Genomic DNA, 18,754 nt, shown 5'->3' with positions numbered 1-18,754 from the left:
TTACAACAACATATTATTATGACTATATAGTATTATAAGTATATACTGTTATAACCATATACTATTCAGTCAGTTTTAGATGTAGTTTGTGTGATGTGGTCCAGTCTGCCATGCTCCCTAACTCCACCAGGTTATTATCATGGTTTACAGCGCCATCTAGTGGTCACAAGAGGGTACCTCAGACTCCTGAAGAGTGTCCTCTGGCTTGAATGGGATGATCTATATAATTGTGTTTATATAAACTTTGTTTGAATGAGAACAGAACTTTTAGTTTGAACCTCCATCATCTAATTCATTTTGACTTTATTGAACACCCTGTGCTAGCTGACTATGGAGTAGAACAAGTGAAGTTTTGCCATTTGTCATCATTTATATTAAAAGTAGTTTGAACCCAGTTGTGGTATTAAAAACCCGGGGGGCGAGGGGACAGGGGCAGATGGAGGGGCGTGGGGGGCGGAGGGGGGTGGGGGGGTGAGGCGACAAGGTGGGGGCGTGCTCTGATGAGGGCTGATTGAAGCAGATGCAGATGCAGAGGAACAACAGCAGTCCTGAGGAGTACTCACCCCTTTGATGTGCCGCTGGTTCAGCACCTGCAGCTTTGATACTGAAGGTCACGTCCCCAGGAAGAGCGGGGGGGGGTCCTCCTCACACAGAGGACGACCAGCAGCCTCTGGACTGGACACGATCAATATTCATAAGCCGACTCTGGAGTGTTTGGTTGAAAGAGACTCGGTTTCTCAGCTTGTCAGACCTCTCCTGTCCTCTGGTGAACCGACTGGACAAGGCTGCCTGCCTTACTGTTGGAGCAGAGAGGTGTGTGTGTGTGTGTGTGCGTGGGAACATGTTCTGTGTGTACAGTATGTTGGGTGAGTGGGATCTCATTTCAGGTTGAAATTACAAGGTAAAGACACAACAGAACATGACTTAACAGAACAATGTTTTAAGAATTATTGAGCAGGTGCCAGTTTAACTCACTCTGGCAACAGGAAGGATCTGAACACAACAGCAGGTGCTTTATGAGGTTCAGCTGAGAGGCTGGAAGAGGGCTCAGATCTATATGGATCCTTTGGAGAAGACAGATACAGCTATTTCAGGAGATTCATTCTTTCACTGGTACAAGAAGCCTCCTTTCAGTGTTGTGAGTGATGGATACTCACTATATCCAGCCGACACCTGGCCGGGCAGGGGCAGAGGACGTCAATACCACCACATCTCCTGCTTTGTTCTGCTGGACTCCACAAGAGGACATGGTTAGAAGAATAAATCACCTGAGATGATGCTGGGGTGGGGGTCACCTGGAGCCAGGAGATGGTGTTGGGGTGGGGGTCACCTGGAGCCAGGAGATGGTGTTGGGGGTCACCTGCAGGGTTTGGGGGGGGATGGGTATTAGGTTTGTTAGTGTTCAGGTATCTATGTAATCTCTATTCAGGTATCTATGTAATCTCTATTCAGGTATCTATGTAATCTCTATTCAGGTCCTGGTCCTAACCCTGATTCTGGAACTAGACCTGGCTCTGACCCTGGACTTGGTTCCGGTCTCCTGAGATAAAAGTAGAGAGAGACAGAGAGAGACAGAGAGAGATAGAGCATGAAGGAGGGATACCCCCAGAATGGTACCCCCAGGATGTCCGGAGGAGACTGATGCAGCAGGGGGCTGAGGTGTTAGCATGTTGGCTTCAGGAGCACAAGGGATGAGATCATGAACAGACTCCTACAGCCCTGCTTGTACCTGGTCAGGGTTGACATTTACCTGATAACACACGCTGATAACCTACACTCTCAACACTCTCAACACACTCTTAATCCTGTTCGGTTTCTGAGGTGGAACGTAAACCTTCCTTTTACTCTTACTGTGGATGGAAGTATCTTAACCATGCCTCCATCTCCTTCACTGTCTCTCTGTATCAGTCTCCATCTCCCTCTTTCTCTCTTCTCTCTCACGTTCTCATTCTCTTTCCCTTTATCTGTCTTTCTGTCCTGTATTCTCCTTCAAACCATCTCTATTAATAACCCCTCCTCTCTTCCTCTCTTTTTGTTCTCTTATCTCTCCTCGTCCTCAACCAATCGATGAGGCCTCACTTGCCCCAGGATGCTCATCACTGAGAATGCTCAGCAAAGAGGGGGGGGGGGAGGGAGGTTGCGGGGGCAGAGAGAGAAGGAGAGCGACAGGAGGGAAGGAATGGTGGAAGAGTGAGAGAGGGAGAGAGGAAAGAGAGAGAAAAGAGAGAGGTTGCCACAGAATAATACTGCTAGGTCCCTGAATGTTGTATTCAACTGTAGTGATACACAAACACACACACCTCCGGGAGAAAGCTGACCAACTGCAAGTAGCAGTGTGGTCAGAGCAGGGACACCTAACCCCCCCCCCCCCCCCCCCCCCATTTTTTATGTGAGGTACAATTACCAGCGTGACACTAAATCAGGTATAGTAATGGTTACGTAATGGTTACTTTTTAAACAGTATCTTTACTTCTACTTGAGTGGAGGATGTGGGTACTGTTGATGTGAAGAGACATGACTAGATAGACTCACTCGGGGGTCTGGTTCCAGTTCAATGTGTGTGTGTGTGTGTGAGCCAGTGCTGGTGCTGCGTCTGGTCCGGTGTGCGTGTATGTGAGCCAGTGCTGGTTCTGCGTCTGGTCCGGTGTGTGTGTGTGTGTGTGAGCCAGTGCTGGTGCTGCGTCTGGTCCGGTGTGTGTGTGTGTGTGTGTGAGCCAGTGCTGGTGCTGCGTCTGGTCCGGTGTGTGTGTGCGTGTGTGTGCGTGTGTGCGCGTGTGTGTGTGTGAGCCAGTGCTGGTTCTGCGTGTGTGCGCGTGTGTGTGTGTGAGCCAGTGCTGGTTCTGCGTCTGGTCCGGTGTGTGTGTGTGTGTGCGTGTGTGTGAGCCAGTGCTGGTGGGGGAGCAGCACCAGGCACCCTGGCCTCCCCCAGAGGAGAGGCTGATCCTCTTAATGAGGAACCTGGAACCCTGCTGGAACCCTGGAACTCAAAACCAGCGGAACACAGGCCTGGATCCAGCTGGCAGCGCCTTCCAGAACCCTCCGCGCAGGACGGATTATCCCTCTCAGCGCTCACTCTCCTTCAACTCCCAGAATGCACCACTAGGAATTGGCTGCCTCGGACTCTCCTCAGCTCTTTCTGAGGCAGGGAGCATCCCTCTACACACACACACACACACCTGCTCCAACACACAGCATTACACACTGACTACCTGCTCAAAGACACACACACAGGCAACACGTGCTAGCTCAGAGGGCTTCATGTGTGACCAGAGGGAATGTGAGGGTTAAGTCTACTGGCTTACAGCTATGTCACGCTCAGAGGGAACAGCATCCAGCTAATTGAATCCCCACAGTTCCTGGTGACACACACACACGAGGTCTATCAGTCACGGCGTTTAAGACGCAACACCAGGACGGATTCACCTCATCAAGTCATCTGTCTGTCCATCTCCCTGCAGTCAGAGAGCTTTGACGCCTCCCGGTGGCCAGTGAGGGGAGTGCTACAGGATGAAGGCTCCAGCAGCATTGACACCTGGAGACCCCATGTGACCTGGCAGCCCTCTGGATGTGCTGCTCTGGTCTTCCTGATCCCAACACACCATTCCCTGCTGCTCCCAGCTGTTACCAGCATCATCCCTACTATTATGGGATGGACCTGCGCCAGAGCCTGTCTACGGAGAGCCTGTTAACTCCTTATTAAGCCCCATTGTACCAAATTTGGTTGCAGTTCCACCAGAATTCCACTGGGGGTGATCGTGAGCGATTGCAAAATGAATAGGAGTCTATGGAGCTAAACGGCTAAATTTGAATCTTTCACCTGATTGCCGTTAAGAAATTTCAGATTTGATTGTAGTTTTTGCATGTTCAACATGGATTATAGGTCGAAAGTTGAATGAACGAGTACTTATGTCCTTTCGATTTCTTACGCTAGCATTCTGCTAATGAATGCTGATTGGTTAGTGAAGGACTGACTACAACCAGAGATCCCGCTTGATGGCATCCGAAGCTGAACCAGAATGTCAGAGCATTAGCAACATTAGCAACAACATTAGCAAGCCAAAACTCTTTCTAGCATGTGTATTGACAGGGAGAGCCTCACCTGTCAGCTGTGTTGTCGTTGCCTCGAGAGAGAAAAAAGGAAGTGACCAGAGCTTGCCGTAAAGCAGTATCTCTGGTCTTACGATGTGTATGACGTAATTGAAATTTTAAAAGACTTTTTAAGACAAAAAAGCGAAAATCTGACACACAGCTGTGTATTTTTTTTGCCTACCCTTTCGAATTCAACATTTCAAATTACTAGACAAAAATTATGAAAAGTGGATTTTGAGGGTTATAGCTCCATAGACCTCCATTCATTCTGCACTCGCCCGTTAGCGCCCTCATATGGAACTAGAGTGGAACTGCAACCAGTTCAGAACCTGGAAGTTTCCTGAGAGTGGCAGTTCTCCCCATATTAGACATTCTCTGCCTGCACTCATCAGCTACAGGAAATCATCAAGGTTCAGGAAAGCTGAACAGGAAGCTCCTGTGCTGCCCCCCCCCCAGGCTGGAGGACAGAGCTGCTGTTTTAGTGGAACTGTCAGAGCAGGTTTAAGCAGTAACAAGCTGTATGTGGAGTCTGTTTGTCACAGACGGCATCACAGGCACCATGCTCCCCCCCTGTCCCAGTCTCTGCTGAACTGTTTGTCACAGACGGCATCACAGGCACGATGCTCCCCCCTGTCCCAGTCTCTGCTGAGCTGTTTGTCACAGACGGCATCACAGGCACCATGCTCCCCCCTGTCCCAGTCTCTGCTGAGCTGTTTGTCACAGACGGCATCACAGGCACCATGCTCCCCCCTGTCCCAGTCTCTGCTGAGCTGTTTGTCACAGACGGCATCACAGGCACCATGCTCCCCCCTGTCCCTGTCCCAGTCTCTGCTGAGCTGTTTGTCACAGACGGCATCACAGGCACCATGCTCCCCCCTGTCCCTGTCCCAGTCTCTGCTGAGCTGTTTGTCACAGACGGCATCACAGGCACCATGCTCCCCCCTGTCCCTGTCCCAGTCTCTGCTGAGCTGTTTGTCACAGACGGCATCACAGGCACCATGCTTCCCCCTGTCCCAGTCTCTGCTGAGCTGTTTGTCACAGACGGCATCACAGGCACCATTCTCCCCCCTGTCCCAGTCTCTGCTGAGCTGTTTGTCACAGACGGCATCACAGGCACCATGCTCCCCCCTGTCCCAGTCTCTGCTGAGCTGTTTGTCACAGACGGCATCACAGGCACCATGCTCCCCCCTGTCCCAGTCTCTGCTGAGCTGTTTGTCACAGACGGCATCACAGGCACCATGCTCCCCCCTGTCCCAGTCTCTGCTGAGCTGTTTGTCACAGACGGCATCACAGGCACCATGCTCCCCCCTGTCCCAGTCTCTGCTGAGCTGTTTGTCACAGACGGCATCACAGGCACCATGCTCCCCCCTGTCCCAGTCTCTGCTGAGCTGTTTGTTTGGGCTGAGGCTGGTATTCCATCGACCACGCTCACTATCAACACACAATTATCTGGGTTAATCATGTGGAACAGTGTTGAATTCACCTGGGGCTCAGGAACTAATGACATTCTAGTCTGGCCTTCTTTAGTGAAATGGCCTAGCACCTGCAGCAGGAACAGGGAGATTGCCAAAGAAAATTTGGTTTCATTCCCTCCCCCTCCCTCCCCCTTCATCTCCCTCCCTCCCCCCTGCCCCCATCTCCCCTTCCACCCCCTCTCCCTTCCTCCCTTGCTCCCTCCCTCCCCCTTCATCTCCCTCCCTCCCCCCTGCCCCCATCTCCCCTTCCACCCCCTCTCCCTTCCTCCCCGTTCATCATCCTACCTGCAACAGGAACACAGGGAGAGAGGGGGGGGGGAACCAGTGTGCGAATTACGAGGGGGTTTGGGGGGGTCCGAGCCTTAATCGAGGGGGGTCAGACCCCCCCAAACCCCCTCGTAATTCGCACACTGGTAAGAAGAGGTAAAAACCACAGGTCGGGGGGGTCGATACATTTATATATCGTTCTTACCTGTAATCGTAAATATTACAATATATTTACCATATTCATTCAGTAACAGTTTGGTGATACACAGAAATGTTGACTTTATGGCAGGGAATATCACACACAGTATTACACTGACTGCCATCTAGTCAAAATTCACTCAATAAACACAGCGTGAGTGACAAGTGCCCAATACAACTCAAGAAACAGCGCGAGTGACCAGGCAGTGTGCTGGTTCTATCACCTCAGTGTAGCTACATAGCGGTACGTTCTACGTCGTGAGAAAGTTCAAGAAAGGCAAGTTAGCTATCTAATACCCCCAAAAAATCTGTCATGAATGTATTTGTAATGGCACTTAGCTGTAGAATATTCACAAGAATGTTAATGATAGAAACATGGTTAACCACCCACTACTTGGTTGGGGCGGCCTCAGGGGTGAACTTCGTTCCGGGGGCGGGGGGCGGGTTAGGGGGGCACTGAGTTGACCCCCCCGATTGTCATTGTATAATTTGCACACTGGGGGGGAACACCACCTCCTACCTGCAACAGGAACACAGGGAGATAGAGAGGGGGATAGAGAGCTGAAAGAAAGGCAGAGGGAGAGTATCTGTGTGTTTCAGGGCGGACTGTGATTCGTCTTCTCACTGTATAATTACAAAATGATTGACACCTTGCTGGCTGCTCGCTCTCTCGCTCTCCCCCCCTTCTCTCTTCACACACACACACAAAGTCACCAATCACACCATGCTATGAAGTCATTCCAACAAACCACAGGAAGTAAAACTCAATGCTCACAATTATATATCAATAGCAGCATGCGTTTCCCATCACTGATGTAATTCATGTGTGAAATAGGTGTCACACTGTAAGAGCCGTCTTTCTTCAAGCTGATATGTACGCAGCTAACACCTCTATCTCCTGGTCACACTGACTATCTAATAAGTGTTTGTGTTCTGTCTGCTACATGTGCTGTGTGAATAAAGTTTGATTTGATTGAATTATGTGACTGATCCGTGGGGAGGGGGGGGCCTGGGAGGCTGAATCAGTTTGTACTTCTTGAACACTTTGCTGTCTCAGGGTCAGGTCAGAGGTCAGGAGCAGAGCTCTGGGTGGCAGCCTGATTTACCCGATTGATCCTCTGACACCCGATTGATCCTTTCTATACGAGCTGTTTCAACGTCGCTTTGCATCAAAGCGTCTGCTAGCTGAATGAAATTATCAGCTGATCAGGTACTGTACCTCACCCTCACTTAGGATTTCATGTTTAATATAAATTATCAATAACGCCCGCACAATGCTAAATTAATCAACTTTTTGTAATGTAGGAAAGCCCTCACAGAGACAAACAGACATGTTACCGCCAAGGAGAATATCCAAACCAACCATTCTCAAACAGATCATTGAAAAACGTCTGAAGAAAATAATCAAATTTAGAGCTTAAAATGTCTCAGTCCAACCAGAGTGTTCCTACTCCAGAGTCCATGACATGGTTTAATAATATCATATAATTCATAAAACGTCCCTGAAGGCTTGTCTAATCTTCTCTTTTTTCCTGCTTAATAGGAGATAATACAAGTGTGTGCCCTGATAAATCAATACGCAACAGCAGCTTTAGCTCTGATAATTAATACTGACGGTGGAAATAGATTTGTGATTTGGCAGCACAGGTCTCCCCTTCCTTCTCCTCCTCCTCTCTTCCTTTAGTCTCCTCTATCTCCTTCTCCTCTATCTCCTTCTGCTCTCTCTCCCTCCCTATCTACCTCTCCTCTATCCCTCCCCTCTCCCCCTTTCCTATCTCCCTCCTCCCTCTCCCCTCCTCTCTCCCTCTCCTCTCTCTCCTCCCTCTCCTCTCACCCTCTCCTTCCTATCTCTCTCCCTCCTCCCTCTCCTCTCCCCCTCTCCTCTCCTCCTTTAGTCTCCTCTCTCCCACTCCTCTCTTCCAAGGCCCAGTTGCACCCCGTTTCCGCATTCCATCTAACTAATCTCATTTTTTCAACAGGGTTAATTCTTTGAGTAAAGCCTGTTATCTCATCACAGCGCCTCCATGGGATTTGACTGCAGCCTGACATCTGTATTCATTTACCTCGAAATTAGTCTTGACACATATTTAATGAAAAAAACACTTATAACAGTGGAGATTAGAAGTCATGCCAAATATTTCATCTATTTCGTTTTGGTTACATTTTTGGATGTGTGGATTAATCACATTCTTTCTGACATCAGTGTCATCCCTCTGCTGAACGTCTCATATCTACAGGGTACTCTACGTCATCTGGATTTTTCTTATATAGAAGGTCTTATTGGTTCACATCTATTACCAGTCACAAACCAAACACTGCATCAAGTGTTGAGGAGGTAATCACACCTGAACACTGGGAATATGAGCACAACATTACGCCAGGAGACGAAGCAGCGGTGTGACTTAGACAGCTATACATCATACCAAGACAGGAAGTGAGGACAGCAGGCAGGAAGTGAACCCAGAGTCCTCCCCATGCTAACCCTCACCAGCTAACGAATAGAAGGGTGTTATTACTGCTCATTGACAACCATCTAACTTTCCACACTCTACACCCACCCACCCCTCCCTCCTCTCACAGTACAAGTGCTGATAATTCCCTCTTTTTGAAAAAATACAGATGAAAGCGTTCATGGATGAAACAACCTTGGATCTAATCTTACCCCTCTCCTCGTCTCCTCTTCTCCTCACTCAGTCTTTAAGCTTCCAGTACAACTCTTCAAGAGGAGCAGGAATAAAACAGGGTTAGGGGAGGGGGGGGAATGAGAAGGGAGGAAGAGAGGCCTGTGGTGTGTGTGTATGGTTTGTGCTGTGTGTGTGGTATGTGAAGGAAACATCCAGTCTTCTTATAACGCCAGCTCCCCCCTTTTCTCACACACACATATCCACCACACACACACACCTCAGCCTGCGACATGTTTAACAGCTGCTTTTGATCCGGAGGGTCTTCATTAACCCCTGGAGAGAGAGAGGGGGGGGGGGGGGGTCCAGGGGAGAGAGCAGAGGCCACCGAGCAATCACAGACCTCATTATGCACATCCAAAAGACCAGGGCCAGCTGAAATAGAGAGAGGGGATGGAGAAAGGAGGGAGTGCCAAGACAGTGAGAGATATTTAATGGAGGAGGCAGGGATGTTAAGAGAAGGCAGAGGAGAAAAGATATGAAGCAGGATGAAACTGGAATACAGAGTAAAGAAGGGATGTGATGGAGAGAAGAGGAGAAAGGAGATGAAAGAGAGGAGAAAAAGAAGAGAGAAAGGTGAGGATGGGTGCATCACAGCCACATCCCACTGTGCATGTGCGTGTGCATGTGTGGCCAGGGTCCCCAGCTCATATGTATGGAAAACACAGGGTGTGTGTCCACAGGGTGTGTGTGTGTCCACAGGGTGTGTGTGTGTCCACAGGGGGTCAGGATGATGGAGGTGATCCAGAGGCCTGCGGTGCTGGTCCAGGTCTGAAGGTCCTGATTTAGGAGAGAGGCTAATTTCTTCCACTTGGCCGAGCAAAGAGGTGAATATTTGTGCCTCCTGGGCTTGTCTGGAGGAGAGAGAGGCAGAGCAGGAGAAGTGGGGGGGAGATGTCGGGTGAGGGGTGTGAAGCAACAGAAGTGACACAGCTGGCATGGTAAGCCTTTGTATTCATTTAAAAAAGAATTGCCTTCCAGAAATTTATATTTTGGAAACAAATATTTGTATTTGTTTTGATGACAATGTGATTCAGTCTGTTCAGACTGATAAGAGGGTGAATTGTTAGTGCAGCCAGTGACAGGTATACTGAGTGACATACAGTGAACATGAGTTACTATAGTAGACAAGAGTTAAATGTTACTGTAGTCAGGGAGTTAAACCTGCATGCATGAGGGTCAGGAGGAGTTAAACCTGCATGCGTGAGGGTGAGGAGTTAAACCTGCATGCGTGAGGGGGAGGAGTTAAACCTGCATGCATGAGGGGGAGGAGTTAAACCTGCACGTATGAGGGTGAGGAGTTAAACCTGCATGCGTGAGGGTGAGGAGTTAAACCTGCACGTGTGAGGGGGAGGAGTTAAACCTGCACGTGTGAGGGGGAGGAGTTAAACCTGCACGTGTGAGGGTGAGGAAGACGACAGTCAGACAGATCTTTAAGACATTGCTGGGTTAGGGAGTCAGGTGGCTGAGCGGTTAGGGTATCAGTCAAGCAATCAGAAGGTTGCCGGTTCGATTCCCCGCCAGGCCAATGACGTTGTGTCCTGTGGCAAGGCACTTCACCCTACTTGCCTCGGGGGAATGTCCCTGTACTTACTGTAAGTCGCTCTGGATAAGAGCGTCTGCAAATGACAATGTAATGTATGGAACGCATGTGACTGACTCAGTTGTAATTATACTCACCTTGTTCACAGCTAAGATTCGAGAGAGAAGAGATGAGGAGGATTTGGGAGAGGAGAAGGCCGGAGAGAGGAAACAAGGAGGAGGGGAAAGGAGAAGGGGAGGAGAGGTCCGGAAGAGAGAGTAGTGGTAAGGAGGAGGGGAGGAGAGGTCAGGAAGAGAGAGTAGTGGTAAGGAGTAGGGGAGGAGAGGTCAGGAAGAGAGAGTAGTGGTAAGGAGGAGGGGAGGAGAAGAGTAGTGGAGAATCTGAACTTAGAGAAAAACAATTATGAGTGTCCTCAGCTCTCATCTCCCTCTCTCCTCAGTCACACATCTGAGCCCGTTTTTTCTCTTCTCTCTCCCCACTCTTTGCCTTTTCCAATTATAAAGGTGTGATCGTATCTTTACAGTATACATTATTCTAGTGTAGAGGGAAGCGTGTAGTCCCGCACAATACAGAATAAAGCATCTTCTTTGTTTGGACGGTAAAACGCAGCAACAGAGTTTAATTATCATATGTAAAGAACCATTCTAATGCTGCAACAGCAGACTTAATCAAATAGGAATTATGCAACTTTCCATTTTCTGATGTGTGTCCTGAGGTGAACAGATGTGTTCGGGTTAAACACAACAGAGCCTCACACAACCGGTGAAGCAACACTGACCCCTGCTGGTGGAGACTGGAAGTTTTACAGCCCATCTGAGATGAATGAAAATCACTGTGGGAGATGATCACCTCAGGGAGACAGGTGATCACCTCAGTTACACAGGTGATCACCTCAGTGACACAGGTGATCGCCTCGGTGACACTTTGTGTCACTTTGGATAAATGGGTCTGCTAAATGACAACATCCCTACTGAACTCTTAATATCCTCAGCATTCAGCCATGACCTCTATCATGACCTTTCAACCTCAACCAGTCCTGCTAGGCATTGTTCTTGGATGTGTGCATGTTGGTCTGTTCATAAGGCCTCGTTAGAGAGGCAGCAGCAGCGCACTCTTTTGACAGCATGGTGAACAGCATGAAGTCTCAAGCTCGTCCAGGAACACATCAACTAACCCTAACCCAGGAACACATCAGCTACGAGACACAACACTAACCAGCCAGCTACTAGACCTCATGAGCAGGCAAGCAACCGTTTCACAAATCATAGAAATGTCTGTCTGCCTTTAAGGCAATCAAGAGCACCGATTCAGTCCAGTCACTCCAGACAGCAGGCCAGGCATCCAAGATGAGGCATTTCACTTTCAAATATATTAATATTCCTGTTCAGGAAGATAGGAACAGGCGGTTTATGATTTCACTTTGACAAGTTTCAAGTTTAAACTGAGAACAGCTCGCCTGGTCCTGATGTTTGAGTCTGACAGGAGTGCAGCCTTGTGTCAGAAGAACCTCCCCAGTACTATGTCCTTCAATATGTATAAAAATGATAAGAAATAAAAGCTAGATCTATCCTTACGCACAGAGAAGTGCATCGGAACATGGTACGATTTCACCCGATATTCTAACCCTGTAATTGATACCACATATAATTGATATGTCATAATCATTGACAATCATTATTGTTCAAGATAATTAAAGTCCACAAGTGTTAATGTGAGGAAGTTTGTCAGAGCAGCTGGCCTGACGGCTGGTCCCAGCAGGCCTGGTCCAATCAGGGGGCAGACCAGCAGGCCTGGTCCAATCAGGGGTCAGACCAGCAGGCCTGGTCCAGTCAGGGGGCAGACCAGCAGGCCTGGTCCAGTCAGGGGGCAGAGTCTGGTCCAATCAGGGGGCAGAGTCTGGTCCAGTCAGGGGGCACAGTCTGGTCCAGTCCCACAGTGTAGGTCTGTTGGCCTCCAGGCAGGCCTTTGGTCTCCTCCACTGTTTCGTGTGTGTGTGTGTGTGTGTGTGTGTGTGCACGTGTGTGTGTGCGCGTGTGTGTGTGAGAGAGCACAGCCTCAGGACATGACCCCGAACACAGGGTTGTGACGACAGATGCTGGGCCCAACCTCCTCGTAGTCCTTCTTGGTGTGACACACCTGGTAGAACTCCGGCTGAGGACCAGAGAGGAGAGAGGTTAGGGTTAGTGAGAGAGGTGGAGAGAGGTTAGGGTGAGTGAAAGAGGAGGAGAGAGGTTAGGGTGAGAGAGTGTGAGAGTGAGAGTGAGAGAGAGAGTGAGAGTGAGAGAGAGAGGGTCAGCTGTGTTAAGGGTGGGGATACGCACTGTGGAGGCCAGCATGGATCCTCCGAACCAGACAGCGTATCTCTGCATGTGGTGAGTGATGACCTGCACATCTATGGGCTTGGGCTGCCATGACAACACAGGAAACACACTTAGTACATACCAGTCCTCTGTATAGGGCTCCCTCCCTTCCCTCCTCTTCAGGTTGCAAGCCTTTCCTCCTCCCCCCCCCTCTCCTCCTCCCCCCTCACCTTCAGCGTGCCTCCCCTCTCCTCCTCCCCCCCTCTCCTCCTCCCCCCCTCACCTTCAGCGTGCCTCCCCTCTCCTCCTCCCCCCTCACCTTCAGCGTGCCTCCCCTCTCCTCCTCCCCCCCTCTCCTCCTCCCCCCCTCACCTCCTCCCCCCCTCACCGTCAGCGTGCCTCCGCTCTCCTCCTCCCCCCCTCACCTCCTCCCCCCCTCACCTCTTCCCCCCTCACCTTCAGCGTGCCTCCCCTCTCCTCCTCTCCCCTCACCTTCAGCGTGCCTCCCCTCTCCTCCTCCCCCCCTCTCCTCCTCCCCCCCTCACCTCCTCCCCCCTCACCTTCAGGGTGCCTCCCCTCTCCTCCTCCCCCCTCACCTTCAGCGTGCCTCCCCTCTCCTCCTCCCCCCTCACCTTCAGCGTGCCTCCGCTCAGCTCCTCACTGATCTTCAGTCTTCCGTCCACGCTCCTTTTCAGGTCCCTCTGCAGACGCCGGCCGAAGTCTCGAAACATGGTGGATCCTCCCGACAGGACCACGTTCTGAACACACAGCTCAACATGACCTGAGTGACCTCACTAAGACCTGCAGTCACATCCTCTAACCACTGAGCTCCCTCAGGGCACAGGTGCGTTACCTTGTACAGGGGGCGCCGCACGTCGATAGGGCAGTTCTGGATGACCTCGTCCACCACCTCAGAGATGGGCTGGGTGAAGTCAGGGTTGGCGAACTGTGGACAGGTTAAAGGTCACTGTAACAAACCGACAGGCCAGGACATTGAGGATTAACCCTAACCACTACTGGAGGGAGGAGCGAGCACACACACCAGAGCAGTGTGATGTCTGGGAGGTGTGTGTGTGTGTGTGTGTGTGTGTGTGTGTGTGTGTGAGGTGTGTGGAGTGACTGATGGTACCTCAGGGTGGAAGAAGATCTCCGGTCCCAGGAAGCGCTCGTATCCCACGTCGATGGTGAACTCCTTCTTGCTGATGGCGTTGATGCCGGTGTACTGCTTGATCCACTTGGAGCCATCCGTGTCGTACTTGCTGAACTCCTTCACCAGGTCCGGACACACGTAGCTGTACCGCTCCTGGAGACGACCACAACCACATCAAAACCTGTACCGACCCTAACACAACCACAATCTGTACTGACTCAAACCCAACCACAACCAGTACTGGCCCTAACCCAAGTACACACCAGTACTGGCCCTAACCCAAGTACACACCAGTACTGGCCCTAACCCAAGTACACACCAGTACTGGCCCTAACCCAAGTACACACCAGGCTCTCTCTACCTTGACTGCCTTGGCGGTCTCCAGGGACTGCTCCGGGGGGATTCCCACCTCCCGCTCCCTCAGCAGCTGCTGGGTGAAGTAGGTGATGTCACGCCCGGCGATTGGGATGTGCTTTATACAGCTGCCAATCACGTAGCCCTCCGCCTAGCAACCAGACACGTGTTACATTCTCAATATCCACAAACACACGTCTGTGATGCAGTGTGCTAGCTAGGGAACGTGCTTCAAACACGTCTTGACTGCGTGACTCAGCCTAGCACAGGGATAACGTGTTTGTGTGTGTCTGTATGCATGTATATATGTGTGAGTATGTGAATGAGTGTGTTTGTGGGGGGGGGATCCAGCCAACCACAGGGATGACGTGAGTGACTCCATCCCCGCTGTCGATGACGGTGCCTGTCAGGGTCCTCTCCCCCACCTGTCTGGAGGTCCAGGAGGCAGCCAGCGCCAGCACTGCCTGGGGGGGGGGGGGGGGGGGGGGGGGGGGGTTAGAGACCTCACAGAGAATACATACACACACACACACAACTTCACAGAGCTGGGACACAAACACAGCCTTCAGATGCAAGTGTGTGAACAGCAGAGCATCCAGTGATGTAAGAAGCTCCTGTGTGTGCAGACTCACCTGCACGGCGATGTACAGCCCCGGCACGTTGAACGACTCAAACATGATCTCTGCTGTGTACTCTCGGTTCTCAGGGGTGTTTAACGGAGGCTCCGTCTGGGGAGGGAAACACACATCACCACCCTGTACACCCTGTCTTCTACATCACCTCCCAGTACACCCTGCCTTCCACATCACCTCCCAGTACACCCTGCCTTCTACATCACCTCCCAGTACACCCTGTCTTCTACATCACCTCCCAGTACACCCTGCCTTCCACATCACCTCCCAGTACACCCTGCCTTCTACATCACCTCCCAGTACACCCTGCCTTCCACATCACCACCCAGTACACCCTGCCTTCCACATCACCACCCAGTACACCCTGCCTTCCATATCACCTCCCAGTACACCCTGCCTTCCACATCACCACCCAGTACACCCTGCCTTCTACATCACCTCCCAGTACACCCTGCCTTCTACATCACCTCCCAGTACACCCTGCCTTCTACATCACCTCCCAGTACACCCTGCCTTCTACATCACCACCCAGTACACCCTGCCTTCCACATCACCTCCCAGTACACCCTGCCTTCCACATCACCTCCCAGTACACCCTGCCTTCTACATCACCTCCCAGTACACCCTGCCTTCTACATCACCACCCAGTACACCCTGCCTTCCACATCACCTCCCAGTACACCCTGCCTTCCACATCACCTCCCAGTACACCCTGCCTTCCACATCACCACCCAGTACATCCTGTCTTCTACATCACCACCCAGTACACCCTGCCTTATACATCACCTCCCAGTACACCCTGCCTTCTACATCATCTCCCAGTACACCCTGCCTTCTACATCACCTCCCAGTACACCCTGCCTTCTACATCACCTCCCAGTACACCCTGTCTTCTACATCACCACCCAGTACACCCTGCCTTCTACATCACCTCCCAGTACACCCTGCCTTCTACATCATCTCCCAGTACACCCTGCCTTCCACATCACCACCCAGTACACCCTGTCTTCTACATCACCTCCCAGTACACCCTGCCTTCCACATCACCACCTAGTACACCCTGCCTTCCACATCACCTCCCAGTACACCCTGCCTTCCACATCACCTCCCAGTACACCCTGTCTTCTACATCACCTCCCAGTACACCCTGTCTTCCACATCACCACCTAGTACACCCTGCCTTCTACATCACCTCCCAGTACACCCTGCCTTCCACATCACCACCCAGTACACCCTGCCTTCTACATCACCACCCAGTACACCCTGCCTTCTACATCACCACCCAGTACACCCTGCCTTCCACATCACCACCCAGTACACCCTGCCTTCTACATCACCTCCCAGTACACCCTGCCTTCCACATCACCACCTAGTACACCCTGCCTTCCACATCACCACCCAGTACACCCTGCCTTCCACATCACCTCCTAGTACACCCTGCCTTCTACATCACCTCCCAGTACACCCTGCCTTCCACATCACCACCCAGTACACCCTGCCTTCCACATCACCTCCCAGTACACCCTGCCTTCTACATCACCTCCCAGTACACCCTGCCTTCTACATCACCTCCTAGTACACCCTGTCTTCCACATCACCTCCCAGTACACCCTGTCTTCCACATCACCTCCCAGTACACCCTGCCTTCCACATCACCTCCCAGTACACCCTGCCTTCTACATCACCTCCCAGTACACCCTGCCTTCCACATCACCTCCCAGTACACCCTGCCTTCCACATCACCCTTCCACTCTTCCTGCAAGAACAAGCCTCCTGCTTGTGTATTCAGCACATGCATGTGTGGTGGTTGTGCAGAGCCTCACCAGCAGGAAGTAGTGGTCTTCTGGCTCCGCCCGCAGGTACTTGAAGATGACTTGCTCCATGAACCTCTCCATCAGGTCCCAGTCCTCCACGATGCCGTGACGGATGGGCCACTGGTACACACACACACACGAGGTCCCAGGTTCAAATTCCCCCCTCTACGTCACAGGATAAAAGCTAAGGGAACATGAGTATTATGATGCTGATACCAGGTTATATCCTGAGCACCTTGGTGGCGTATGAAGGTTTGTCAACGGCCTCGTCTCCAATGAAGAAGTCGAGATCATCGACTCCCTTCATCATCCTGCGCTGTGCCTGGTCTCCCACCTTCGCTGACTCCTTGATGGCGATACCTGACATTAAGGAGCAAAGACAAGACATGGTCATATATGCTTACAGCCTGGTTCTCACTAACAAGAGACTGGTCCTACACTTCAACAATCAACTACTGCAGTAAACGCATCAGCAGCTCAGAGATCACTTTGATCAGGGTTATTGACAGTAGGTGATTTGAGTTGCACATGGAGGGATCTAGACCAGGTTCACTTACATGAAGGCACAATGAACTGGGGCTCCGAGTTTCCTGCATAGCCAAGTTTCGTGTACCTACAGGAAACAAAAACATTTAGTGATTGTAATGATACCATCCCTCGTATATTGAATTAGCTAGGACTAGACAAATCCTCAAAGATTAAGTAGGATTTAAAAGATGAAATACTGTCCAAATGCTGAATAACTAGGATTATAACCATATTTTGCCTAAAAGCAAGTTACGATTTCCTGTCTTGTCGAGTTAGCTAGCCGTGTTCGTCTAATATTTTGTGCTACTGTGCTTCCTATAACTTGGTGACTGGATACATCAGCACACATTCCAACAGCTACCGTCTGAAAGCACCCAGATGACTAGAGCTAGCTATGCAACGTAGATTAATGATGCTCAAGTTATAAGTAGCTAGCTAGTTAGCTAGAGGAGGAAGGGTGGCTAACGTAAGGTTAGCTACAGTAACTTGCTCGCCACTTCTGCTGCCGAGCGGGCTGGACTACTGTAGTCTAAACGAGGAACACTAACGAAACGAGAAAATAGCTACTTACCCTGTACCGCAGTCAACCACACATGCCGGTAACCGCCCAGCCATGTTTAGTTTCCTTCACGGCAAAATAAACTGAAATTGTGTATTTATATATGGATATATATTGTATAAAATAGTTCCGTTTGTTTAAGGGTAAGGGCTTCCAGACTGTAACTCGCTAGATGCTGAAGGAATCCTGTCAGACAAGAGTTTCGCAATCATGGTTCAGGTTGCCAGGTTTGTGAACGCCCATCCCCCATTCGGGTGGCTTTCACAATAGGTGTTTGAATGACGTCACGTCATTGCAATTCTGTGGCGCAAAATAAGAAGGGCAGAAGGGATTTTCTACATAAGAAACACTATCACAAACTCAAAATGTCTATGTTATGCGTCGTTTATGGTTGCTCATATCGATAAAACCGAGAAACCACAATGAGTTTTATCGTATACCAAAAGATGTTCATAAACATGAAAATGCAAGAAATTGCCGATACGCCCAGAGAAAAGTGTTTGAATCTGATGCTATGTGTATGGCTTACCGACTTTGACAGCGGAGACACAAACCTCTGATTGCAATAATAAAGAAAACCATGAACGAAATGTCTCCTCGAATTCAGCGCCTGTACCACACTACCCTACTGTTCGAAGGAGAAGCAGAATAAAGAGCTGAAGCAAAAGCAATAGTTGTTGAAGTGGAAACAGAAACGAAATTAGGATAAAGCAACAAAAAGCTTGAAACCACTGTCAAGATATGATGTGGTGCAGGGGCGTTTCTACACGGGGGCCTACAGGGGCCAGTGCCCCTGTAAAAATGTCCCTGGCCCCCCCTGTGGCCCCCCCTGAGCTGGCTGAATAATTATAAAAAACACAGGTTTTTTTACACATTTTTCTTCTTCTAGTAGTCATCATGAAACGAGGAAGGGACATTGCAGCCTTTTTTGCCCCAGCAAATAAAAAACTTAGAGAAACATATCAAGGTATTGAGAGAGCTGAGGAGCTGGAAGAGGGAGAGCCAGAGCCGTTTGTATGATTTTAATGTAAAGCTAAATTAAAGTATTTAATGTTTAAATATCATTTGTTTCCTTTTTTTAATGTGCCCCTCTGATTAAACACTGGGCCCCCCTTGGCCCCCCAGTAAAATCTGTCTAGAACCGCCACTGGTGTGGTGAGAATT

General features: G+C 50.3%; 1 protein-coding gene across 4 annotated transcripts; it reads right to left on the bottom strand.

Annotated features, from left to right (window-relative positions):
* Window positions 1–10,824: 10,824 nt before the first annotated feature.
* LOC136966194 (actin-related protein 3-like) lies at window positions 10,825–17,774 on the bottom strand. 4 transcript variants are annotated; one of them, XR_010879364.1, is made up of 12 exons: window positions 17,603–17,774; window positions 17,061–17,116; window positions 16,739–16,863; window positions 16,513–16,623; window positions 14,414–14,785; window positions 14,065–14,208; window positions 13,683–13,856; window positions 13,407–13,499; window positions 13,186–13,311; window positions 12,575–12,658; window positions 12,074–12,404; window positions 10,825–12,013 (listed from the first exon to the last, which is right to left on the bottom strand). XR_010879364.1 is itself a non-coding variant. In XM_067260638.1 (12 exons), exons 1-12 carry the CDS (start codon window positions 17,644–17,646, stop codon window positions 12,309–12,311), a joined length of 1,257 nt encoding a protein of 418 aa, XP_067116739.1. In that variant the 5' UTR covers window positions 17,647–17,774; the 3' UTR covers window positions 10,825–12,308. The 4 variants fall into 4 exon arrangements, 2 of the variants coding, with proteins under 2 accessions (XP_067116739.1, XP_067116738.1); XM_067260638.1 differs by having other exon boundaries at window positions 10,825–12,404; window positions 14,414–14,521; window positions 14,690–14,785; XM_067260637.1 differs by having other exon boundaries at window positions 10,825–12,404.
* Window positions 17,775–18,754: the final 980 nt, after the last annotated feature.

Source organism: Osmerus mordax, chromosome 22 (assembly GCF_038355195.1).
Source record: "Osmerus mordax isolate fOsmMor3 chromosome 22, fOsmMor3.pri, whole genome shotgun sequence".
In the NCBI taxonomy this organism is placed as follows: Eukaryota; Metazoa; Chordata; class Actinopteri; order Osmeriformes; family Osmeridae; genus Osmerus; species Osmerus mordax.
The sequence above is the reverse complement of the archived record's forward strand: the minus strand, read 5'-3'. Positions and strand labels throughout refer to the sequence as shown.

Excerpts from the sequence above, each read along its gene's own strand:
- LOC136966194 (XM_067260637.1), bottom strand. The coding sequence starts at position 17,646 with ATGGCTGGGCGGTTACCGGCATGTGTGGTTGACTGCGGTACAGG. Across the intron at positions 13,857-14,064 it reads AGACCGCCAAGGCAGTCAAG|GAGCGGTACAGCTACGTGTG; the intron begins GTAGAGAGAGCC and ends GGTCGTCTCCAG. Across the intron at positions 13,312-13,406 it reads TGCGGCGCCCCCTGTACAAG|AACGTGGTCCTGTCGGGAGG; the intron begins GTAACGCACCTG and ends CTGTGTGTTCAG.